Here is a 27867-nt window from a genome sequence, read left to right on the forward strand (position 1 = left end):
AAAGTTTGTGTATTATAGGCTTACCAAGAGAAGGTGTACTTCCCACAAAGGATTGCAATTTACTTAAATGTTCCTTGAGTTGTTCGCCTATATTGCCAAGCTTCATCTCCCTGAGCTGTATTTTATTCATCAGTTTATCTATGCCATTCAGAACACTTTGATTACATGTTGCAAATTCCTGCAAAGTGGTACAAAGTAATATCACACAACCTTTTCTCCTACTGTACAATACACAGTAAATACGTGATGAAAAAATGTTACCATCTACCTTTTGAACATTAAAGTCTAATGCCCAGTTTTTCATAAGCTTATCTAAAAAAAGAGAAAAAAACAGTGAATAAACAGTGGCAGATAGTACAAATTCAAATCCATTAAATAGCTGGAGGTCAATAAATGCAACTATACTAAATTGATTGTTGCTCAGTCTTGAACACTTTGCAAAAGCATTAAGGACAATATTGTGGTTGAAAAGTATTAAGAACAATATTGTGATACAAATACAGTATATCAAAGAAAATTTACACTAGTAAAAACTGGACCATGCTATGCAACATTTGAAAGTAAAACAAAATGTGGTTGGTCATGAGATAAAATGTGATTTCTATACATCATTTCTAAATTGGGTGTTACAACTATCTTGTTTTATTAAAAGGTCATTTACAAGTACATTACTTAAAGCTTAGATAACCATAGTTTGCAATATATTTGGGTCTAAAGGGTCTTATAAGTTTTATATTATAAGATGATCATTTTTGATCTTTAAGCTTAAAACTAAAACTATTATGATATTAATTTAAATCAAAATCTTTCAAACCCCATCCCATGCATGTACCATAGATGGTTAGTAGTTCATTATCCTGGATCTCCTTCTTTGCTTTCTGCTTTTCTCCTCCTCCTTCGAGTATTGCAATATCTTTGGTCAGCTGGAAATTACACTACCAGTAAAGATGAAATTTAGTTCAAATTCAGTGTTGTACTGCAACTTAAAAAAAAATCAAACCATACCCACAAAACTTTTTTTTCCCAAGGGGTCTCTCATCTGGTGATCAGGTGGAGGAATCCAGGACATTTTCATTTTTTAAATCTATTCTTTTTCTACTCCAATTCCTGGCCATTATTGGAATTTTTCTCAAAGGAATATATTTCCTCATTTTACAATGTAATGCAGGAATTTTTTTTTGAGTCAATCGTGTTTGGTGTGATGCTATATGGTAGATACTAACTCTGAACAGAAATATAGCTAGTTCCATTCCAGAAGCTCTCCTTGCTCTGCTTGTCCTGAATTTGGATAATATAACGCTTACTGCTAATTGTTGAAGCTATAAGACTGGAAATAACACTTAGAATGAACATGGGATTTAGTTATTGTTGCAAAATAGTAGAGAAATTTGCATTTGAGACATTATTTGACATAAAGGAAATGACTTTAAATAACAGAAAATAGCCTATTTGAATGTTCTTTCAAAGATGACCTTGTCACAGAATAATGGCAATCTTTGCAACAACCTTCTGGCTCTGAATTACCTCGAGGACATGAAACAATGATGGACTGATTGATATTTGGAGTCTGGTATATACAGTGTTTTTGCACAATACACAGGCTTTGGGGATAAAACTTGCATAAGATGGTGGAAAAGTGATAATAGATTTCTTCTGAGATAAATAGCAGTTGTAGCTTTGTTCCCAAGATAATTAAACTTTGCAAAAATGCACGTATGTTATCACAAATGGTCACTGGGTGTGGCTAAGAACAACAGGCTAGTACAAATGATTTCTGGAGATAGTGGTTAATATTTGAGTATTTATTCATTGATTAAATAAATAAATACTACATTATTATTCATCTTCAATTTCTCACTATTGCAGTCGGAGGTTCTCATCTGCTTTGAAAGGGCAACAATCATACGAGTGTCCAAGAGCAGGGTGAGCTGCCTCCACAACTATTGCCCAGTGGCATCCACATTTACTGTGATGAAGTACTTTGAGAAGCTGCTTATGGCTAGAATCAACTGCCTAAGCAAGGACCTGGACCCGCTTCAATTACCTATCACTCGAAATAGGTCCACAGTGGATGCGATCTCTCTGACCTTGAATCACCTGGACAATAGTAATACCTAATGGTAATACAGGCTGCTGTTTATTATAGCTCGGTGATCAACTCAATCATACCCTCAGTTATAATCAAAAAAACTCCAAGACCTGGGCCTCTATCTCCCTCTGCAACTGAATGCTTGACTTCCTCACTAGGAGACCACAGTCTGTCAGATTGGAAATAACATCCAGTCCCTGGTGCACTTCAAGACTGCGTGTTTAGTCCACTGCTCTAATCTCTACCCCCATGATTGTATGACTAGGCACAGCTCAAACACCATCCAGAATGATTGTAGGCAGAATTTCTGATGGTAATGAAGCGGTTTATAGGAGTGAGGTATATCAGCTGGTTAAGTTGCTGGTGTTGCAGCAGCAAGCTTCTACTCAGCGGCAGTAAAACCAAGGAATTGGTTGTGTTGTGTTTGATATTGAGGGATTGTGGAGAACACATCAAGACGCTATCAGATAGGATATTCAACTGAATTTTATTGACAACTCTGCTTGTACAGTATGTGAACTCATTCCATGTGGGAGTGACTAGCTGAGTGTCATAGAAATAACACTATCAATTACCACTACAGATTATGGATTTCAAGAAGGAGTCAATGGAATACAGGAGATAGATTGGATGGTTGAGTGGTGTTGCAACAACCATCTTGAACTCAACATCAATAAGACCAAGGAATTGAATATGGACTTCAGGAAGGGGAAGTCAAGAGAACACATATCAGTCCTCGTTGAAGGATTAGAAGTGGAAAGGGTGAGCAGTTTCATATTCCTGGGTGTCAACATCTGAGGATCTATTCTGGGTCCAACATATTGATGCAATTACAAAGAAGGCATGGCTATAGCTATATGTCCTTTGGAATTGGAGAGGAATTGATATGTCACCAAAGACAGATGCAAATTTCTACAGATGTAAAGTGGAGAGCACTGTAAATAGTTGCATCACCATCTGGTATGAAGGGGACACAGCACAGGGCTGGAAAAAGCTACAGAAATCCATCATCATTATTAAACACCCACACCACCCAGGGCATGCCCTCTTCTCAGTGCTACACATATAATTATACATACAAATGTATATATACATACATAAACATATATGTTGTAAATTAATACTTAGTGTTATGTATTGCAACGTAATGTTGTGGCAAAACAACAAATTTTACAACATATGCCTGTGACGATAAACCTGATTCTAACTCTTCTGAACGAAATTGCTGTGATTAAATAGAAACCAGAGGAGTAGAGGGATTAGAAGACAGATGGTCAGATGATAGAAGAAGCTGTTTGTGGAACTTCTTGCTTCATACGGGTTAAGAAATACTAACTGAAGCTCTGTACGTAGGTGGAACCATTGTATTTCCAAAATACCATGCTTTGTATAATCAGAGACAGTGTTGACAACCTATGAGAGTCCACTCTACCTCCTACTGAAGAGAGATCAAATATATATGAGACATTGGCCTCAATACCTCCTTGAGCAATTGGATCCTAGGTTTCCTTACTTGTACACTTCAGTCAGTTCAGATTGGCAACAAAATCTCCTCCATGATCTCTGTCAATACAGGTGCACCACAGGGCAATGTGCTTAACACACTGCTCTGCTTCATTTATACCTCTGACTATGTGGCTAAGCATAGCTCCAAAGCCATATTCAAGTTTGCTTATGACACCTCTGTTGTGGTCCAAACAAAGGTGGTAATAGATCAGCATGCAGGAGGGAGATTGAAAATCTGGCTGAGTGGTGTCATAACACCAACCTCTCACTCAATGTCAGTAAGACCAAGGAACTGATTATAGAGCTTAGAGGAGGATCAGGGATGAAGAGGGTTAGTAACTTTTGATTCCTGGGTGTTACTACTGGCTCTTGAATAAAAGGGGATAACTACCCTCAGTTGTCCCATCATTGAAATATTCCTACAACCAATTATCTCACTTTAAGGACTCTTAATCTCATTATCTCATGTTCTCTTTACTTCTTGCTGTTTATTCATATTTGTATTTGAACAGTTCGTTGTCTTCTGCACTCTGTTAACCCTTCATTGATCCTGTTATAGTTACTATTCTATAAACTTGCTGAGTATGCCTACAGAAAAATGAATCTCAGAGTTGTATATCACAAACACAAAAAAATCTGCAGTTGCTGGAAATCCAAAGCAACACACACAAAATGCAGGAGGAACTGATCAGAACCAAGGAGCATCTTTAGAAAAGAGTAAATAGTTGACATTTTGGGCTGAGAGCCTTCATCAGGACTCGAAAGAAAGAGAAGTCAAGTAAATTTGGGGGGAGGGGATGAAGTACAACAAGGTGGTAGGTAATAGGTGAAACCAGGAGACAGGATGAAATAAAAAGCTGGGAAGTTGTTTGGTGAAAGAGATAAAGGGCCGGAGAAGGGGGAATCTGATAGGAGAGGACCATGGAAGAAAGGGGAGGAGGAGGAGCACCAGAGGTAAAGAGATAAGGTGAGAGAGCAAAACAGGAATGGGGAATGGTGAAGGAGAAGCGGGGAGGGGCAAATACCAGAGGTTTGAGAAGTCGATGTTCATGCCCTCAGGTTGGAGGTTACAAAGACGGAATATACTGCAAAGTGTTGCTCCTTCAAACTGAGTGTGTCCTTATCACAGCAGTAGAGGAGGGCATGAATCTGACTTATCAGTCCATGGCTGCTTCTACTGCCCACACTCAGGTTGGAGAAGCAACACCTTATATTCCGAGTGGGTAGCTTCCAACCTGATGTCATGGACATCGATTTCTTGAACTTCCAGTAATTCCCCCACCTCCCAAACCCCCTTTTCCTTCACCCCATTCCCCATTCCTGTTTCTCTTTCACCTCATCTCCTTACCTACCCATCACTTCCCTCTGGTGCTCCTCCCCCTTCCTTTTCTTGCATGGTCTTCTATTCTTTCCCATCAGTTTCCCCCTTCTCCAGCCCTTAATCTCTTTCACTAATCAATTTCCCAGCTCTTTACTTAACCCATTTTACCTCTTTGGTTTCACTTATCACTACCACCTTGTACTTCCTCCCTCTCCCCCTCCATACCTTCTTAATCTGACTTCCCTTTCTTTCCAGTCTTGATGAAAAATCTCGGCCCGAAATATTGATAGTTTACTCTTTTCCATAGAGGCTGCCTGGTCTGTGGAGTTTCTCCAGCATTGTGCGTATGTTGCTCAGGGTTGTATATGGTGACATATATGTATTTGATAATAAAATTTACTTCTGGCTGTATAAGCTGTACTTCTGGGGATGGACTATTAAACATGGATCTAAAATAGTTTCGTAGCATTACAAAAATGATAAAGTAATGATTGAATAAAATCTTATTCTTGTATTGAACAATTACCTAATAACATCAGTAAATGTTAACATAGTTACTGTTTATTAAATGTTGCTGGATGCTTATACTCCTATATAAGTGTTTAAAATTGGAATATTGTATTTGCAGAATAGCATTCAGGACAAAATAGATCAGCAAAATATCTTTATACTCACCAGCCACAGTTTGCAGTTTTCTATCTCAGTAAGTTCAAGCCTCCTATCTGCTTCATAAATATCCATTCCTATCATTTTCAATTGTTCAGCAGTACTTTTAACTTGGTGGAAGGTATTGTTCCGTATTGAAGTCAACAGAGATTGTAGGTCTGGCTGATGAAAGAGATGAATAGAATGTATTTTTACATTCAATAATTTGTATTACTGGTTGAAAAATATCATAAAAATGCAATGTCTCAGTATAACTTTTTCTGGCAAGGTTGAGGCAGAGAATTTCACTGCATTTAAGTATCTAGTCGAGCACTTGAATTGACAAGACTTAGAAGGCTACAGAACAAGTACTAGTAAATAGGATTAGTATAGATGGGTACTGAATAGTCAGAATTGGCATAGTGAGTCAATGGAACTCTGTTCAATGACTCAGTAATGCATGTACATTGGCAATAATGTGGTTAAGTAGGTCGATGATGTATTTCCATGTTCTGAATGCCACTTTTACTAGTTTTCTTCCAGAAGCAACTAAATAACTGAAAAGCAACAATGAGGAAGAAAGCAGTAGGATGGCTCAGAGTCATATTAAATACAGAAATAAATTAAGTAAAGAAAGGAAAAAAGAAGTTCTGGGAATTTAGGTAGGATTTACTAAATACAGGGGCAAAGATTTCAATTGCAGTGTTCTGTTCTGGGTGTCCAAAGTTGAAAGGTAGGTGAAGTTGATAAAGCAAGATAATGAAATTAACAACCCCCAAATATCTAGTGTGAATTAATTTATAACAGCCATATTTATTCAGTAATTTATAAGCTTGGAGTCTGACAGCAAGGTGGAAATTTGTGTTGATAACAGTTATGTGAAAGTGGTGCAGAGTCCTGCAATTTGGAACAGATGGTACAATTCCTTCCTTCCCATATTGTATGGTGCTAACTAGTTAAAATTCTTTACTAATGTTGGGAGCTGCAAGCTTACCATTATTTAGTTAGCACTTTCTGAGCCATTAAAAGACAATGATATTAATATCTATAAAACTTAACTGTTAGAATATTACATCTGTATTTTAAATATTATTTATAATATAATTATTTATTTTATTCTGTCATCTTATTGTATTATATAACTTCATTAGAATGCTTTAAAATTTAAAAAAGAGGAAAAGGAAAAATAAAGGCATAATACGTTTGTATATTCCAGTTTAAATGTATTAACCAGTCATTGAAAGTGGGCATGCAGGTACAGCAGGCGGTGAAAAAGGCGAACGGTATGCTGGCATTTATAGCGAGAGGATTCGAGTACAGGAGCAGGGAGGTACTACTGCAGTTGTACAAGGCCTTGGTGAGACCACACCTGGAGTATTGTGTGCAGTTTTGGTCCCCTAATCTGAGGAAAGACATCTTTGCCATAGAGGGAGTACAAAGAAGGTTCACCAGATTGATTCCTGGGATGGCAGGTCTTTCATATGAAGAAAGACTGGATGAACTGGGCTTGTACTCGTTGGAATTTAGAAGATTGAGGGGGGATCTGATTGAAACGTATAAGATCCTAAAGGGATTGGACAGGCTAGATGCGGGAAGATTGTTCCCGATGTTGGGGAGGTCTAGAACGAGGGGTCACAGTTTGAGGATAGAGGGGAAGCCTTTTAGGACCGAGGTTAGGAAAAACTTCTTCACACAGAGAGTGGTGAATCTGTGGAATTCTCTGCCACAGCAAACTGTTGAGGCCAGTTCATTAGCTATGTTTAAAAGGAAGTTAGATATGGCCCTTGTGGCTACAGGGGTCAGGGGGTATGGAGGGAAGGCTGGGTTCTGAGTTGGACGATCAGCCATGATCATAATAAATGGCGGTGCAGGCTCGAAGGGCCGAATGGCCTACTCCTGCACCTATTTTCTATGTTTCTATGTTTCTATATATAAGCCATAAATGTACACTATTGACACTATTACTACATTATTTTCTTTTTTTTACACTACCACTTATTAACTAAGTTGCTAGAAAGAGACTTCCACCTGGTTCCTGTGATTTCTTCCCACAACTTCATGAGGGGGCCTTTTCTGCTAAATTCTGGCTTTTCCAATGAATCTTACTGGAAATCTCACTGAATAAACAACCCAGTGTAAAATTCTGACCCACTATCTGTAAAGGGCCTGCATACTATCCAAAGACACTTCAGCTAAGTGGAAGCTGTATCAGCAGCAGCAGCCTTTGATAAGTGACTGTTCTCTCAGTCCTGGAGTTCATAGAGAATAACGATCATTTAATATTTTATGAGGAACATGAGAATGCAGGAAGAAGCCTTGGTCAGGATGATGATTTACATGATAAAATATTTAAACATATTTATGTATCTGGGAACACTGATCTGACAACGATGGTTGTGTTTGCATAGCCAGTTGATGAATTGCGGCCATTTACTTCAAGTATAATTTTACCACTGCTATGGCAAGTGTTGCTGATACTATCTAATCCTAATAAACATCTTTTGTAGCAGTAGTCAAAAATGTTGTCCAGAAATGTATGGAAGTTTATGGTACACACTACATAATTCCATTCATGCTAATTTGCCAGTAAATTCAAGACCTGGCTATACCAATACGGCATTCTGCCCAGGCTTCTCTGGCTCTTCACACCTCATGAGTTCCCCATGACTGCCATGGAGGGCATCGGGAGGAAAACCAACAAGCACCTGCAGAGATGGTTGGAAGCTCCCCCAAGCTTCTCTTCAGTGGGCCTCTATATTCGATCGGGGCAACTGCAGCTTCCCCTGTCATCTGTTGTGGAGGAATTCAAGGTGGCAAAATGCAGAGCCTTATTAAGCTTGAGAGATTCCAATGACATCTTGGTAAAGCAAGCAGGCATTACAACCAGATCTGGGCGGTTGGGCAGCCAACGCAGCTGTGGAGCAGGCAGTGTATTCTCTGAAGCTGCGAGATATCATCGGCAACCCCTGCGTCAGGCGGCAAGGCCTTGGCAGTTCACTTCCAGCAGTGGGGAAACACGAGCATCAGGAACAGGCGAGAGATGATACAGGCAGAAGTACGGATCCGTGAGGAAGAGAAGCGGATGTCAAAGGCAGTGGAACAAGGGTCCCAGGGTGCCTGGACAAAATGGGATCTGCCCAAGCGCAAGATCTCATGGGCAGTTATGGAGACTGGAGCCCTTTCGTATTTCCTTCCTCTTGCAATCCATGTATGACACCCTTCCTTCACCATTACATCTGTACACATGGGGGATGAGAGAGGACCCAAACTGTAAGCTCTGTGGTCAGAAGGGGACACTGGCTCATATACTGTCTGGGTGTAAAACAGCTCTAACTCAAGGATGGTACAGGTGGCGCCGTGATAAGGTGCTTCTGGCTCTTGCTGACACACTAGAGCGGGAGAGATGCAAGAAGAGGACGGCTGGCACAGATTTGAGGAAGGCCATCAACTTCATCAAAGAGGGAGCCAGGCCTTTCATAACCAAACAACCGAAGCCTGATCTGCTGCTAACGGCCAGGTCCTGGGAGATGAGGGTCGATGTGGGAAGGAGGTTGCAGTTCCTGGATGTGGTGCACACAATCCTACACCCAGACACTGTACTGTGGTCAACTGAAGACAGGAAAATAATTCTGGTGAGCTGACTGTGCCATGGGAGGAGGGATGGGAAGAGTCCCATGAGAGAAAGGCCTTGAAGTACCAGCCCTTAGTACAGGAGTGTAAAGACAAGGGATGGCAGGCATGGTTGTTCCCTATGGAGATCGGCTGCGGAGGGTTCCCAGCCAAATCAGCATGGCAGTTGTCAGCTCTGGGCCTGGATGAAAGGAGCTGAAAACAAGCAGTTTGTAGGATGGGGGAAGAGGCAGAAAGAGCCTCTTGTTGGATTTGGAGTAGGTGAGAGGAGGGAAGCTGGAAGTCAGGAGTAGATGGGCAGTGATTTGGCCACCACTGCCGGTCCACCAACTGGAGAGTGTCGTGGTTAAGGGTCGAAACACTCTGTGAAGGTTGGGAACCACCTGATGACATCTGCTCCTGGCTGAAGGCTACAGTTACCTTAAAAGGTATCTGGAGAATGCACCCTAACAGGTGTATGTAACAAGCAAGACAAATATATTTATGTATCTGAGAACACCCACCTGGCAACAATGGTTGTGTTTGCATAGCCAGTTGATGAATTGTGGCCATTTACTTCAAGTATAATTTTACCATTGCTATGGCAATGTTATCGGGATTACCTATGTAATTCAGTGTTGCTGATACTATCTAATCCTAATAAACATCTTTTATAGCAGCAGTCAAAAATGTTGTCCAGAAATGTATGGGAGTTTATGGTACACACTACAGAATTCCATTCATGTTAATTTGCAACAGAGGTGTGACGTAGCTGCCAAATATTATCAGGTAATTGCATTTCCAGAATACTTATTGATGACAACCAACAAGTTCTCTGTACTTCCATTTCTGTCAATATCAGCTTAGCTCTTCCTTGTTACTCATCAATTTGTTAGGCTTCTTCTCTTAGTTTCAATCATTTCAACACTAATATTCAAAAGTGAGAAAGTGCAGATGCTGGAAGTCAGAAATTAAAGTAAAAAATGCTGACAACACTCAGCAAGTGTGGTGAGAGAAATAAAGTTAATGATCCAGATCAATTACCTGAATTGTTACCTCTGCTTCTTACTCCAAAGATACTGCTTTACCTGCTTAGCAGTCCTAGCATACTCTATTTTGTTTCTAATTTTTAAAGTACACTCAAGTAAAATATCAATATATTATATGTTTCATAATAACATTAAATTAATCCACTGAACTCTTCTTGTATTTTAACACATCCGTTTCAGCTTTTTACCAATAATCTTGTACTTTTAAGATTGTGTGGGTTTGACTGGAAAGGTGGCAGGAGGACAATTTCTCTCAAAACATAATCTAGAACTAGAATGTATAGTTTCAGAATAATGAATTATTTCTAAAAATAGGGGAGGGATGCATTTCCTCAGATGGTCATGTATCTTTGTTATTCTCCAACAAAGAGACCTGTGGTGGTGAAGTCACTGAATGCTCTTGAGGCCAAAATAGACTGTTGGACCATATAAAGCCAAGACAGACCATTTGGACAATCAAGATTTATGAGAAACAAATAAGAAGGTGCAGTTGAAATCATGATCAGGTTATCCATGGTCTACTCTGGCTTCTTTTTCTTTGCTTTTACTTCATTGCCTAGACTGATACTCCATTAACTTGAAGCTGATTGGAAAAAAATGAGATCTCTACCTGAGTTCTCTACCATTTACAAAGGTAACAGCAATTCAATGCATGGAAGTAAGGTGAAACTTAATTCAAGTAGAACTTCATGCCATTTTGTACTTAATTATTCTTAGAATACACTTTCCCAGGTGGTGGCAGGTGTTCATGTAGCAGAAAAATTAGCAATCTGTTATGCCTGTCTACAGGTAGCTTGACTTTCCACATGAATAGGCATGCAGTTATTTTTCTCTGTAACATATACTTGGATTTTAATCCTGTTAATATTCAGTGATTAAAATATATTTAAAAATTGCAAGCGCTTCCACCAAGGCATGCCTTACTTAGAACAAACCTGTCAACTGAAATAAACTTAGGAGATGTCTGCACTAATAATCACATACAAATTCTGGAGATAAGACATTATCTCTCAATCAATAAAATTAAACCAACCTTGGTTTAATTCCAGTGTACTGCATTGACATAGATAAAGTAATTCTAAGTTACTTTTAAGAAGGCGGCAAAAGTCAATATAATAACTAGGTGCAAATCTTATTAATTGAGAACAGTTGATGCTACTAATCACATTTAAATTGTAAATAATGATTATTACCTTAGATGCCAGAAGGATACCAGTTTCCCTCTTTAACTTACTGATGGTGCTATCAAGCGAAGATTTCTTGCTAATAAGGTCTATAAAAAGATGAAAAATTACACCCATTTAAAATAATACCAGCAATAACTTTGTTGCAATTTAGATGGCAGATGTGTACATAAGTATAGTTACTGTAACAGTTAAGGAGAAAAAAGACAGACTATCTGGCAATGACATAGACATTGAAACCCAGATAAGGTAAAGATACTCCTGTTCCAGCTGACCTTGCAAAGTACTTCTTCCATGTAGAAACTTGCATCTAAATTGAGAAACCTGTCCCAATAATTAGTCAAACAGCAGTCCAAAACAGTTATAATCACAGTACTGTACCTTACAGACAAGAAGCCAGACGTCTTTATCACAATCCATGGGTACAACTTTTCAACTGGAAAACAGGAGACCTCATCCTGATTTTTACCTCCTACTTGATGAATCAGTGCCCTCAAGAAATGCTCCCAAAAACACGCTCAACTTCAACAATATGATACCCAGTATGAGTGCTAAAGGCAAAACTGAAACATACGAAACACATTCAAATTCCCCACTTTCACCACAGTTAGTCTTTAGGCGATTTACTTCATGCACCATCATGGAATGATTGAGAACACTGGATACAATAAAGATTATGGGTACAGAGAACATAAGCAAAGAAGTTGAAAACTTGTACTCAAGAACTAGCCAAATCTTTGTTCCAGTATAGCTCAATGCTGGCCTCTAGGTATTTAACAATGAATGTCTGCCTCCTGATTTGCCAAGGCTTTTCCACCATCTACAAAACAGAAATGTGACCATCTACAAAACAGAAATGTGACAGAATACACTCCACTTACCTGAGTGAACGTGATTGCAATAACAGTTAAGAAGCTTGACACAATATGGGACAAAGTAGCTCCACCACTTCCACTTCTCTAAACATTCATTCCTTCCAATGCCTGTGTTGCAGTGTGTACTATCTACAAAATGCACTGTGATTACTCGCCTAGGCTAAGCCTGCAGATTCAAGAATTGAGAAGAACAATGGCAACAGATGCTTCGGAACACTATTACCTGCCTACCACCACTTTCAAGAGAAAAACTGTTCTGTGGAGAAAATATATCACTACCTCTGAGTCCTGGAACTCTTTCTTCAACTGCTTTGTGGAGTACCTTCACTGGAAGGATATGCAGCAGTTTAAGAACATTAAAAGTTCTGAGAGTAACTTTCTGAAATCAAATTTCTGAAAAACTGACTACCATAAAAGGTTCTGGGCAAATTTAAAATAAAATTAGGTAATTTAAAATCAGGTTAATCGTAATGGTGAAGTATTTTTTTCTTGACCACACGTTCAGTTACAATAGTAATAGTGAATTGACACAACTCTTTAAATATCCTAAATGAACCCGAGACATGGCAAATTTTATATTTGTCTGAAAGCAAATAAGTTTGAAAGGAAAACTACAAAAATCTTGAAGTAGTCAGCAGTTGTTTACCAATTAAACAGGAAAAACACTATCAGAAAGAGGTTTATTATCACTGACATACAGTATGTTGTGAAATTTGTGGTTTTGCAGCAGCAACACAGTAAAATACTATAAGCTACAATAAGCAATAATAGAAAAGTAAATAGTAGTGCAAAAATAGAGCAAAATAGTGAGGGTTCATGGATAGTTCAAAGATCTGCGGTGGAGGGTTCCTAAGATGTTGAATGCGTGTCTCAGGCTCATGTATCTCCTCCGTGATGGTAGTAATGAGATGGCAAATGTCTTTAATGAAGAGTGCCACCTTCATGAGGAACCACCTTTTGAAGATATCCTCGATGGTGGAGAGGCAAGTTCCTACGATGGAGGCGGCTGAGGTTAAAGCCCTCTGCAGCTATTTCTGAACCTTTGCATTAGAGCCTCTATACCAGACAGTGATGCAACTGGTCAGAATGCTCTCTGCAGTACACTTGTAGAAATTTACTTTGGTAACATACTAAATCTCCTCACATCCCTGAAGAAGTTGAGCTGCTGGCATGCCCTCTTTGTTATATGCTAGATATGCTGGGGCCAGGGTAACATTTTAGAGATGTTGACACCCAAGAATTTGAAGACGCTCACCCTTTTCATGACTGACCCCTCAATGCGGGCTGGTGAGTATTCCCCTGACTTCCTCTTCTTGCTACTCTATATGCTTAAACTTTAAGACTACAAACCCAAAGCGTTATTAGGTTCAATAGTTCTTCTCAGTCAGTAAGGCCAAAATGGGCCACATGGCCTTCCTCCAAGTCTGAGACATCTATCATTTTAAGAAAAATATGCATGATGATGTGACAATTATCAAGGTGGTGCAGCGGTAGTGCAACTGACCTACAACCCCAGGGACCCTGTTTGACCCTGAATTTGGGTAGTGTATGCATAGATTTAGACCATTCTCTCTCCTGGATTCCTAAGGGGTGCTCCAGTTTCCTTCCACATCCCAAAGATTAAATGATCACTAAATTACCCCTTATTATGGGTTCAAGGCGCATGTGTCAGAAAGAATTAAGCTGCAGTGGAATGAGGAAATAAGAGGGGGGGAATTAAACTTATAAATTACTCTCCTAAGACACAGCATGGATCAGATGAGTGAATGGCCTCCTTCTGTGTTAATATACGTATAAAACATCACAGACATATTTAAAGGTAATTCTATTGCATTCAGACTTAAGAACATTTGTTCAAATGTGCCAGTACATTTGCAAAGCTCTCTCATTTCTAGATTAAGAACTGCAAAGAAAATGGCAGAAATATAATAATCTTAGCTCTCCAGAATGTTATCAGTAGATCTACCTGATAACTTATCTACTAAACACAATCAAATAATTTTTGCTTTCATGCTGCTGATTCAGTTGAAACACTGACCAATCTAGTTAGTGAGGTAGATTTATATCTCTGCATTATATGCTATTTTTACATAATAAGAAAAGTTCAAAAAATGCCATTAAAATACCAATAAGTTCTTTCTGTAATCCATCACAAATTGCTGTTTCTTCTGCGAGTTCGGTTTCCAGCTGCTGTCTGATGGGCAATTTCACTTCCAGTTCCTTTTTCACCTGCATTACTTTTTCCATCGTTTCTTTAATTTCATCCTTTTGCACAGAAGAACAGAAAATAGAAATTCATTCCTCCACTGCTGTAAACGATTTTTACAAGTAGCAATTATGCCTCATTACATATTAGACAGAGGATGTGAATGTTTGAAGATGTTTCATCTCAAAATAAGCCAAAATTCATTACTGCTAATGTGATAATCCATCCAAAGAAATATGATGCTGGATAATGGTTGCACAAATCAATGCATTACTTTAGGACATATTTTCCACTAAGATTACCAGTTGTCAGAAGCCTGAACCATACTATTTCGGCATAATCTTTTGCTGAGAACCCAGTTTCCAGCTCACTTGTTAAGGCCCATGCAGTGAAAAGCCTCTGCAACTCCAGTGGTGAACTGCAGTGATGTTGCAGACAGTAGTGAAGCTCAGGGGCAGGGATGAGAGGAAATCTTATAGAAACATATAAAATTATGAAGGGTATAGATAAGCTAGAGGCAGGAAAGTTGTTTCTACTGGTAGGTGAGACTAGAACTAGGGGACATAGCCTCAAGATTTGGGGAAGTAAATTTAGGATGGAGATGAGGTGGAACTACTTTTCCCAGAGAGTGGTGAATCTGTGGAAGTCTCTGCCCAATGAAGCAGTGGAGGCTACCTCAGTAAATATATTTAAGATAGTAGGGGAATTAAGAGTTATGGGGAAAGGCAGGTAGGTGGAGATGAGTGTATGGTCAGATCAGCCATGACCTTGTTGAATGGTGTAGCAGGCTCAAAGTGCCAGATGGCCTACTCTTGCTCCTATTTCTTATGTTCTCATTATAAGCAAATATTGTAATTTTCTGTAGCTGCTCTCTGACTTGACTGTGAATCTCAGCAGAATAAGACTTAATTGGGGTTGGTTAACATACAAGAGCTTTACACTTCAATAATTATTAATTCTGGTACCAGACGCTGAGAGTGAATGAGATGTTGATTTAAATGAACCCTGAACTAATCTAATAGAAACTCTTAGAAAATGTTTCCCTTGCACTGTAGACAGTGCACACAAAAGGTAGGCAACAATGTTAATAAATATGTACAGTAGAACGCATGTGTACTGTATTCCAGATTAACCCTCAAGGTGCAGTTGCCCTCTTAATGTTATTGTATATGAGTTGCAACCTAGGTTAAGGGAATTACTGTTATTACTTGTGTGTAATGAGAAGCTTTAAAACTATTTAGAGAGTTAGAACATAAGAGTATAAGAAATAGAAGCAAGAATAGGCCATTTGACTCATTGATCCTGCTCCACCATTCAATCAGTTCATGGCTGATTTGGCTGTGGAATGAGCTACACCTACCTACCTTTTCCCCCATAACCCTGGTATATAAAAATCTACATAACTGTGTCTTAAATATATTTAATATAGTAGCCTCTATTGCTTACCTGGGCTGAGAATTCCATGGATTCACTACTCTCTGGGAAAAGCAGTTTCTCCTCATCTCCATCCTAAATCTATTCCCCCAGATTCTGAGGCTAGGTCCCTCATTCTAGTCTCGCTTACCAATGGAAACAACTTTTATGTCTCTATCTTATCTAATTTCATAATTTTATAATTTTATGTTTCTGTAAAATACTTTCATAATCTTATATGTTTCTATAAGATCCCCTTCACTCTTCTGAATTCCAGCGAGTATAGTTCCAGACGACTCTCATAGACTAACTCCCTCATCTCTGGAATCAACTTAGTAAACCTCTTCTGTACCACCTCTAAAGCCAGTACATCTTTTCTCAAGTAAGGACACCAGAACTGCATGCAGTACTCCAGGTGCAGCCTCTCCAGTACCCTATACAGTTGCAGCATAACCTCCCTGCTCTTGAATTCAATCCCTCTAACAATGAAAGGCAACATCACATTTGCCTACTTAATAACCTGTTCCACCTCAAACCCTTTTGCTTTTGATACACAAGCACTCCCAAGCCACTCTGCACAACAGCATGCCACAACCTTTCACCATTTAAATAATAATCCGATCTTCTAGTTTTCCTTCCAAACTGGATGACCTTGCACGTACCAACATTGTACAGTACTCCATCAGTTGGATACTTGCCCAATCACTTAACCCATCTATATCTCTCTGCAAACATTTCACAATTTTCTCTTCCATTCAACTTAGTGTCACCAGCAAACCTAGATATGTTACACTCGGTCTCCTCTTTCAAATCATTAATGTATATTGTGAACAGTTGCAGACCAACACCAACTCTTGTGGCACTCCATTTACCACTGACCGCCAACCTGTGAAACACTCATTTATCCCAACTGCCTACCTTCTATTGGTGGATCAATCCTCCATGCATGGCAGTACATTACCCCAACTTCTTGCATCCTTGTCTCAAGGATAAGTCTTTTATGCAGCACCTTATCAAATACCCTCTGGAAATCCAAGTACACAATATCCACCTGTTCTCTCTATCCATTGCTTTCATTATATCCTCAACAAATTCCTGTAACCCTGTCAAACAGGACCTACCCTTTAGTAATACATTCCTTGCCAGCTTGATGGAACCAGTTTTATCCAGATTTTGCACTATATCTTAATTATAGCTTCAAGCATTTTCCAAACTACAGGTGTTAAGCTAGCAAGCCTATAATTACCTACCTATTGCCTACATATTTTTGGATCAATGGAGTTCCCTGAATCTTCACAAGTGATTTGCCAATTAGAATTAAAGATCATTCAAAATATGAATATTCCTATATACAATAAGAATATAAAAAATGCTGGCTATTATTGAAACCACTCCCCATTCTAACCAATGTTTACAGGAACACCGTCAAGTGTCCTCATATTAAGATCATAAGACATAGGAGCAGAATTAGGCCACCGGTCCATTGAGTCTGCTCCTCCATTTCATCATGGCTCATTTATTATCCCTCTCAACCCTGTTCTCCTGCCTTCTCACTGTAACCCTTGACACCCTCACTAAACAAGAATCTATCAACTTCCACTTTAAATATAATCAACAATATGGATTCCACAGCTGTCCACAGATCTACCACCTTCTGGCTGAAGACATTCCTCCTCATGTCTGTTTTAAAGGGATGTCCTTCTATTCTGAGGTTGTGCCCTCTGGTCCTAGACCCACCCACTATAGGAAACATCCTCTCCACGTCCACTAAATCTGGGCCTTCAAATATTCAATAAGTTTCAATGAGATCCCCCCCTCTTTCTTCATGACTCCAGTGAGTACAGACCCAGAGACATCAAATGTTCTTCATGTATTAAACCCTTCATTCCTGGAATAATTTATGTGAACCTCCTCTGGACCCTCTTCAATACCAGCACACCTCTTCTTAGATTACTGGGCCCAAAACTGCTCATAATACTCCAAGTGCAGTCCATCCAATGCCTTCTAAAGCCTCAGCATCGCACTGTGTTCTCATATTCTAGTTCTCTCAAAATGAATGCTAACACTGCATTTGCCTTCCTTACCACTGGCTCAATCTGCAAGTTAACCTTTAGGGAATCCTGCACAAGGACTCCCAAGTCCCTTTGCACCTTAGGTTTCGTCCCCATTTAGAAAACAGTGCATACCTTTATTTCTTCTACTGAAATGCATGACCATACACTTCCCTCCACTATATTCTAACTGCCACTACTTTGCCCATTCTTCCAATCTGTCCACGTCCTGCTTCCTCAACAAACCTGACTTTTCAACTATCTTTATATTGTCTGCAAACTAGGCCATAAAGTCAATTCCATCAACCAAAATTGTTGACATATAATGTGAAAAGAAATGGACCCAATACCAACCCTTGTGGAACACCACTAGTCACTGGCAGCCAACCAGAGAAATGCTCCCTTTATTCCCACTCTTTGCCTCCTGCCAATCCATGCTAGAATCCTTCCTGTAATACCATGGCTCTTAACTTGTTATGCAGCCTCATGTGCAGCACCCTGTCAAAGGCCTTTTTAAAATCCAGGAAAACAACATCCACTGACTCTCACTGTCTATCCCATGCCAGCTGCATCACAAGTCTAATACAGGGGCAGGACTCATGAAGAATAGTGGTAAGTGATGATTGTTTCTCTGGTTTCAGCTGGTGCTAATGTATGTAGTAGTCCATTTACTGCACTATTTTTTGTCAGTGAAGTGGGTGTAAAAGTAGTGTTTGGGGGTTCAAGGGAGGTTTACCAGGGCCTCACCAACGGGCTGAGTCATGAACGACGTCACAGAATGGGCAGAGAGGAAGGTGTGTTGCAGTGAGGAGAACCCCCACACACATCTAGTTAAGTGTTATAATGCTTGCTCTGTTCTGTCCTCATAAACAAAGTTTTGAAACAGTTAAGGGGAATTTGTGTCTTTCTGCCTTATTGGCCAGATCCACAAATCTTTTGGCATAACATATTTAATAAATACATACATTGACAATACCAAACAAAAACTGCTGGCTACTATTGAAACTTTGTGCATGTATTAAACCCAGACTATAATTTCTGTAAGCACATGTAGATATTGGTATCTGTAAATTATTATATGCAAATGGAGCAAAGAAATGGAAGGCATACTATACTTTTAAGTGGTTAATTTCTATTGACAGAAGCTGTTCCTTATTTCTGAATGCATCTTCTTCTGCTGTAAGTTGTTGTTTTAGTGTCTTAATTTTTTCAGCATACTCATTAATTCTCTCCTGGAGATTCTTACTCTGATTTAAAACACAAAAAAAGTTAAAGTATAAAACATTTTTTATTCTTTACTAAAATGATCTTCAAAAATCAATGTATAAAGTACTTAATTTATCTACAAAATTTGTTTACAACATACTGAAAACAGATCTTTTCTGAATCTTCTCATTTCAAATGATATATAGAAACTAAACAACAGGCTTTAAAATCTTCAAACTAAGGTAATGAGAAATTTACGTACGTGAATTATTTTTCCTGAAATGGAAGATAAAAACTGTTTCATACTTGGCCGATAAGAAATTTCAGAGTGAACATGAGCACGACAAACATTTGATGCAGGTCATCTAACCTGCACTATTCAATGCATATTGCATTTTTTAATTGTACACTGGTGGAGGCAATATGAAGCTCGCTGTACAGTTACAGCATAAACACACAAGAAAGATAAATTCAGAATAGTACCTCAAATTGGACTGTAACAATTGGGTAACAAAAATTGGATTCAAAAGCTAAACACAAGGAATGGATGCAGGACATTACTGTGAAAACAATAGTTTCCATGCGATTTTTCCTCATCTCATTAATCTCTACCACTGGATGGTGGTGAAAACATTATGCTGTTTTTCTAAATGGAATAATTAAGATACAACAAATGTTTACTTCTAGAACTCCAGCGAAGCACAATATCCTTGGCTATTCTCAATTAAGTAGGTCATCAAGACTTTACATCCCTCCACCATGCTCCCCTGCTCTGTTAAATATCATAGCCCATACCTCTTCAATTAGTTTGTCATGTTCCTTCGTTAAGTCCTGTAAGCGTCTAGCCTGACTAGTTAAATACGCCCCAGTTGTTCTTTTGATGTCTAATATTTCTCTTGACATTTCTTCTCTTTTATGTATGGTAGCTTCCCTATTTGTTAAATAAAGGAGGTATTATAGCAAAATGTCAGATACAGAAATTAGGACATTGCATTTCCCTTAATTAAATAAATCATCTATAGCTAATAAAATCTGCATTTTCCAATTTTGCTTAAAATTTGCTTTGTTTGAATCAACAATTAATTATTTAAACTTCAAATTTAAATCAGTGCATCTGGGGTAAGCAGAACACACAGTAGTCCTGCAACACAAAACCTGGGCCATTATATCTAAGTAGTGCAGATACAGTATGTTTCTTACTCAAAACTAACATGATATCTGGCTGAGTAGAGAGGAATTGTGCCAGAAGCTTGTTGCTACACAGGATTTGCAGTGATTTTTGTGAAGGTAAATGGGGAAATAAGGGAATGCAGATCAACCATAAGAGGGCAAATACAGTGGAAAGAGAGTGCTAAGAAGTGAAGGCAGCTGGAGATTTTATTTTTGGGATAAAAACAAGATTGTACTTTGTCTGACCCAAATTCCATTTTCCTATGATTGAAAAAAATAAGGCTTCCTCTGACTTAATTCTTCACACATACCTCAGATACAACTAGCACCAGGATATGAATTCCTTCATTGGACCTGACATTTTTACAGAAAGTGGTAATGAATCCAATTGTACAGAGCACTGCTTCTATAGAATGCTAAAGCAGAATTTGGTAAATAAAGAAATTCACTGCAGTGAGAAAAGAGGTATTGTTCTGGTAGTCTACAAAACAAGGAGCAATCTTAGAAACAGATCAGGAGATCTGGACACTGATGGCAAAAACATGGATTAAAATTAACAGTTTAAAAGATACCAACTAGATTCAAGAAGAGGGAATCGACTTATTTTTAAGATCACAAATGGGCAGCTGACATCTGTTACTTGCAATTCCTGCAGTGTGGAAATTTCAGGAGCTAGATTTGGTAAATTAATTTGGTTTATTATTGTCACATGTACCAAGTTACAGTGAAAAGCTTATCTTGCATACTGTCTATATAGCTCAATTCATTACAAAGGTGCATTGAGATAGTACAAGGGAAAACAATAACAAAGTGCAGAATATATTGGTGAGACCCATCGTAAATTGAGGGACTGCTTTGTCGAGCACCTCCACTCCATCCGCCAAAAGCAGAACTCCCGGTGGTCAAACATTTTAATTTCGATTCCCATTGCTGTTCAGACATGACAGTCCATGGCCTTCTCTTGTGCCAAGATGAAGCCACCCTTAGGGTGGAGGAGCAACATCTGGGTAGCCTCCAACTTGATGGCATGAATATTAATTTCTCTTTCCATTAAAAAAATTCCTCTCCCTCCCCTCTTCTTCTATTTCCCACTCTGGCCTTTTACCTCTTCTCATCTGCCTATCATTTTCCCCGGGTCTCCTCCTCCATCCCTTTCTGCTATGGCTCACTCCCCTCTCCTAGCAGATTCTTTCTTCTTCAGCCCTTTATCTTTCCCACCCACCTGGCTTCACCTATCGCCTTCTAGTTAGCCTCCTTCCCCTTTTTTTTATTCTGGCAGCTTCCCTCTTCCTTTCCAATTCTGATGAAGGGTCTTAGCCTGAAACATCAACTGTTTATTCATTTTCATAGATGCTGCCTGTCCTGCTGAGTTCCTCCAGCATTTTGTGTGTGTGTGTGTGTGTGTGTGTGTGTGTGTTGCAGAATTAGTTGTTGCATTTATTGAGATAGACAGTAAGGTGCAAAGGCAACAAGGTTGATTATTCAAGATTTTTTAATGTCATTTCCTGTACATAAGTTTAAGAATGAAATGATTGTTCTCTAGATCAAATACATGACAAACAAAAACACAGATGATATGGAACACAATAAGAATAAGAAACACAATAATATAAATACATAAAGTAGCTTGCAGTATATACAGTACATTGATTGTATAAAGTGATGTTAGGCTGTACATAAGGTGACTGACAGGAAATTATAAACTCGCGGTGGGGCTAGTTGATGAAGGTGTTGATTAGTGCTCGAGGAAAGTCTAGTCTGTTTTTGAGTCTGGAGGTCCTGGAGTGGATGCCACATATCCTCCTCCCTAATAGGAGTGGAGCATACAGTCCAAGAGCAAGGTGTGTGGAATCCTTCATGATGTTACTGGTCCTTTTTCTGGCACCTTCCCGTACATATGTCCTTGATGGCATGTAGGCTGGTGCTAATGATGTGTTAAGGAGTTTTTACTACTCATTGTAGATCCTTCCTTTCTGCTGCTGTGCAACTGCAGTGATGCAGCTTGGTAATATTCTCTACTGCACACCTGTAGAATCATAAAAGTATGGATGTGCAAAGGCTGTCACCAGCCTCCTCAGAAAGCAGAAGCATTGGTATGTTTTCTTGACTGTGCAGGATGCGTTCTGGGACCATGAGAGGTTGTGTATTATATGCACTCACAGGAGTTTGAAATTGCTTGCAGTTTCCACAGCTCTGCCGCCAGTGTAAAGGGGGTGTGAGTGGTACGAATTCTCCTGAAGTCAATAACCGTCTCCTTTGCTTTACTGACATTGAGGAAAAGGTTATTTGCTTGGCACCAGGCCTCAAGCTCTTCCAAGCTCTGTAGGCCCTTTTATCGTTGTTGGTGATGAGCCTTACCATTGTTGTGTCACTGGTGAATTCGATGATGTGATTGCCTGGGTGTTTGGCCATGCAATCATGTGTGAAAAGAACGTACAGTAATGGGCTTAGCACACAGCCTTGGGGGGCGGGGGTGGCACCCATGTTAAAGATGATGGGGAAGGAGGAGTAGTTGTGCATCCTGACCATCTGAGGTCAGTTCATTAGGAAATCCAACACCCAGATGCAGAGTGGTGTATTTAGACTGAGGAGCAGGGATTTGTTCACCATGATCTGTGGGACAGTAGTGTTGGATGCCAAAGTGAAATCGAGAAACACGTTCTGACACACAGTAAGTGTCCTTGTTTTTTTAGGTTTATCAGGGGCAGGTGCCTGACAGATGCTATGGCATCTATCAGACAGAGGTTCTATCAGTAAACATGTTGGTGAATAAGGTCAAGAGTCCATCTTGACATACTAGGAAAACAAATAATTGTCTTGTACCAGTGGGCCAGAAGCTGTCCTTGTGGCTGGTGGTATGTGCTTTCAGGCTTTAGTAAGAGAGGAGAAGAGAGAATGTCTAGAGTGGGTGAGATCTTTGATTATGCAGGCTGTTTTATTAAGCAGCAAGAAATATAGATAAAGACGATAGATGGGAGGTGAGGTTGTGATGCCCTGAGCTGTGCCCACAACGTATCATGGTTGCTTGCATATGTAGGCAGAGCAGTTGATGCACCAAGCCATGATGCATCCATATAGGATGCTCTCTATAGTGCATCAACAAAAATGGGTAAGGAGCAAAAGGAACATGCTCTTTGTAGGAACTATTATTAACTGCTGAGCTCAAGTGGAAGCTGGAATTCTCTATTTTTATTTATTCATTTTTCATGATCTGGTCATCATTTTAATCCTAACATTTTTTACACACACACTGTGAGGGAGATGGTGAGCTACTTATTCAAAGTCCTCTAGTTTTTCTGGTGAAGGTATCCCTACCAAAGGGACCTGCAGAAGTAGGCCAGGTGGCAGAGAAGGAAAAACACAATATCTCTAAGCCAGGGGTTCCCAACTCGGGGTCCACAGACACCTCAGTTAATGGTAGGGGTCTATGGCATAAAAAAAAAAGTTGGGAATCCCTGTTCTAAGTTAATGTGGTGTGGAACTTTGAAGGAAGGCTTTGAGTTATGTTCCTGAAGCCCTCAACCTTCTTGCTGGGTAAGTTCCAAGCTTGGAAGCTACTGACGGAACAGACTAAGGATCGACTGCTGTGTATTCAAGAAATGGTACACAGTGCACATTGGTGAAGGGAATGAAAGTTTAGAAGTGTGTAGGGTACCTGTCTAGCAGGCTGCTTTGTCAGATGTCGACCTTCTTTAAGGTTGTTAGAGCCACACCCATGCAAGCAAATGGAGAACTTTTCATCACTCTTCTGTGCTTTGCAAATGATTTGGGGGTGAGAAAAGGCAAGACAAGGTTTTTTTTTTAATATATATATTGAGCTCTGCCTGGAGGCCAAGAGCAGTCACACTCAATGCACCTCTGGAAATCATTGTCTTGTTTCATGTTTGAACCAAGGTTCTAATGAGCTCAGGCCCTGTCCAAAGTGGACACTGGTAAACAGGTTATTATAGAGTAACTGCTACTTGACAACACAGTTGACAACATCAGACAGGATCTGCCTTACATTTTCTAAACAGGACATCTGGTCAACTATTCACATTGTCTTGTATATGCCAATGTGGTAATCCTTCCTAGAAAAGGTGTGGCTAGAAGTATTAATAGTTCTAAGGGCAAGTCTTCATTGTTATAGAAAGCATATTGCATTATCCCAAAGCATTTGTCTATTTTGTTCTCCTTAATGAAACAAAGTTGGCACTTTAACTCAATAAATATTGAAAAGTAAGCTGGGCCATAAAATTACAGATTTCAATGTAGATAATGGCTCACAGAGCACCTCATGGATCCCAAGATTTGAAACAGATGCATCTTTCTCATTTGTGATAGGGTATAGGGCATGATCAAGGTGGTGCACAGCAATTTAATCCACTTTTTTGGACAATAGAAAGACCTGAATGATCTGGTTACCAATATATATCTTAATCAGTAAAATGTAATGATGTTGAGTTTTGCATATAAATGTCACTGATTTCTACAGCATTTCCAAAACTCAAAGAATATTCCTCCTTATTCTGGTGATTATTTGAAGCACAAAGGTATAGGCATCATGAGACCCTGGATTTGCACCTTGGAAGGTTTCCAGGGCGCAGGCCTGGGCAAGGTTGTATGGAAGACCAGCAGTTGCCCATGCTGCAAGTCTCCCCACTCCACGACACCAATGTTGTCCAAGGGAAGGGCATTAGGACCCATACAGCTTGGCACCAGTGTCGTCGCAGAGCAATGTGTGGTTAAGTGCCTTGCTCAAGGACACAACACGTCGCCTCAGCTGGGGCTCGAACTTACAACCTTCAGGTCGCTAGTCCAATACCTTAACCACTTGGCCACGTGCCCACGTCACTAACTAGCTAGCTAACTAAATACATATACATATATATCAATTACTTACACATGTTCGTGACATTCTGGGAAAGCCTTTTAAAGCAGCAATGTTGGAGACTCTGAAGATTTTTTTTAAGGACATCTGGCAACAAATTATTATTGCGCACTAACATCAAGAAAGTTCGGTTAGTGTATAGGGAAGATCTGTAGAAGCTCAAAGGTGGGAAATAGTAGAAATAAAGAGAAAATATTGTGCTTAGAAACAGATGAATTTCAGATGACTGAACAAAAGGCATTGTGTGATAGAGCAGCATTGGGAGATGAGGAAAGTTCAATGAAGATAGAGGTGAAGGGCTTGGCAAGTATTGATACAGAATCAGTTGCCAATGTAGAATTGTGAATCTGAGATGTTATAAGGATGTGACCTAGCAAGGTATGAATTGCTAACAATACAAGGTAGGGCTTTCCAGATTTTAGCAGTGAGAGGGAGGGCACAGAGCTGGTTAGAGAGAATACCAAGATAATTAAAGAAGGACCTATTTGCAAATAACAGATGTCTTGGACTCTGCTACATTAGGCAAAGTAAGGCCTCAAGTCTCTAGTTTACTGTATGAGGTCCAATCATCAAAATAATTTTATGAGTTGATCTTAAGATATGCACTGCATGGCAGGCAGTTATTCAGTGTAGTCTTCATGTGCAGAGCACCTCAAAATGAATTTAAGGAATTGTACCTTATGTACACAAAGGGATATTATCATGTAATTATTTATTGATACCACTGGTTTATCAAAACTCAACCTTACAGTCAAGTAAATTACTAAAGAAACTACCTGTCTAGTACCTACAAATGTTTGTAAATAATCAGGTTATGATTATGTATGGTATGGTCACTGAAAATCCTTTTCTGCATTTGATGTATGCACCAGTTGGAGCAACTCACAAGTTTCAAAATCTTACCTTAACTCTTTTTCTTTTTCTAACTTTTGTGAATATTTCTGCAACTCTTTACTCAGGAATTCCATTGTATCTCTTGAACAAAAAGAAATTTTTAAGAGCGTAGCATTAAATAGTTACTGAAATTAAAAGTAAATACATACATTCAGGAAAGTTTTGAATTAAGACTTTTTGTGTAAGGAATGTACGGTATTTTTCCCATAACTAACACAGAAATGAAGCTACATTCTATTTACATCTGAAAACAAATCCAAAAATATTGTAAGTATTACAGTAGTATTTCCCGCAGAGCAAGGTTCTTAGCCTTTTTTTAATGCCACGCACCCTTACTACTAACTGAAGGGCCGGTGACCCTCAGGTTGGGAATCCCTATGCTCGAGAGACGTATGATGAGCATATGCAGTGCTGATCTACCAGTACAGTCTTCTACAGAAAACTTTTCAGTTTGGATACTACACTGCTTAAAAAATTCAATGGAAGATTTGTGACGTTTCTATACTTGTACCTCATTCAGCTCTTATAATGCATTCTAACAGAACCATCACTGAGCGTGGTCATTATTACTTATAAAGATGTGTTTCTGATGGCAATATGGTGACAGGAGGCATCATAACTGCTGGCCTCTTCCTGTGCTGGAAACCTGTCAGAAGTCCCTGCTCAAGCAATATATCACCCACAACTTGATGAAGAGGAGCTATGCACTCAAAGAAAGGAATAGGAGATTATGAGAAAGCCTACACGATCTTGGTGCCTTGTCAACACATGGAGCAACCACTGTCTATCCCTAACAACTGCCTGCACTCATCGTGCCAGCCTCTGTGCAGCCCTGCACGTTGTATCTCAGGAATGAAGGCCATACCACTTGCTCTGACTCACCCCATACCATTCCTCACAGCTGGCTCATTACACTGAGCTGCAAACAATTCTTTATTTCTGAGCGTTGGGACAGGCATCAATGCCAAAGACTGAGTGCAGCAATATCCAGCATAACGGAAAATAAGATCGCACTAATTTCCTAGCAGCACAGTGGGGCACAGCCTGAGCAAAGATCTTGTTTAACATGCTGGGTATTCACCTGGGTGTCCAGAAAATAGAATTTAAGTCTGATATAAGGCATCAGCTATGCAATACTGCTATGTGAGGTAAGAGAGCCTGTGGGCTCAATAGCACTATTTTAAAGTGTAACTATTGTGCACCTAGATTGTCGTCTTTCCCTTCTGTTTTCTTTCCCTGGGTCAGTCATTTAAAGCTTTCAGCTGTACTAAATTTCAGTGAACAAAAGGGCAAGACCATTTCTTGCCTAATTTTGAGTACAAGGCTTCTGCTTAATGTGTGATTTGGTTAAGAGTAAATTGAATTGAACTGAATTGACTTTATTTCTCACATCCTTCATATACATAAGGAGTAAAAATCTTTACATTGCATTTCTGTCTGAATGTGCAATGTGCAATTTATAGTAATTTGTAATAAATAGTATGTACAACAGTCAATATGGCAGAGAAATATAATTGTATCAGCATGAATTAAACACACCCTTTCTTAGATAAAGGGCAAAAAACTGCTCACAATTATTGCTCACTATTAATAACCAGCTTGGATTAACAGAGAATAATTTTAGGAAACCTCAATCTGTTATACAAGCACTGATATCTTACAAAGACAAAGCATAATATTACCCTTAATCAAAAACTTCAAGTTCATCTTTCTAGTATAAGTCATCTATAACTGAGAGCAGAAAACATTATCTATTTCTAGCTTCTAATTTATGTGTCA

General features: G+C 39.2%; 1 protein-coding gene across 1 annotated transcript in view; it reads right to left on the bottom strand.

Moving 5' to 3' along the window:
- ccdc175 (coiled-coil domain containing 175) overlaps positions 1–27867 on the bottom strand; it is a 60925-nt gene that overhangs the window by 109 nt on the left and 32949 nt on the right. The window contains exons 11-19 of the mRNA XM_063049691.1: positions 26098–26169; positions 19950–20085; positions 19064–19195; positions 14405–14543; positions 11413–11492; positions 5592–5744; positions 833–935; positions 269–312; positions 25–178 (exon numbers count right to left, since the gene is read on the bottom strand). Of these exons, the coding sequence (XP_062905761.1) occupies positions 25–178; positions 269–312; positions 833–935; positions 5592–5744; positions 11413–11492; positions 14405–14543; positions 19064–19195; positions 19950–20085; positions 26098–26169 (1013 nt within the window). The remainder of the gene's footprint in view (positions 1–24; positions 179–268; positions 313–832; positions 936–5591; positions 5745–11412; positions 11493–14404; positions 14544–19063; positions 19196–19949; positions 20086–26097; positions 26170–27867) is intronic.

The sequence above is a fragment of the Mobula hypostoma genome, chromosome 1 (genome assembly GCF_963921235.1).
Source record: "Mobula hypostoma chromosome 1, sMobHyp1.1, whole genome shotgun sequence".
Classification (NCBI taxonomy): domain Eukaryota; kingdom Metazoa; phylum Chordata; class Chondrichthyes; order Myliobatiformes; family Myliobatidae; genus Mobula; species Mobula hypostoma.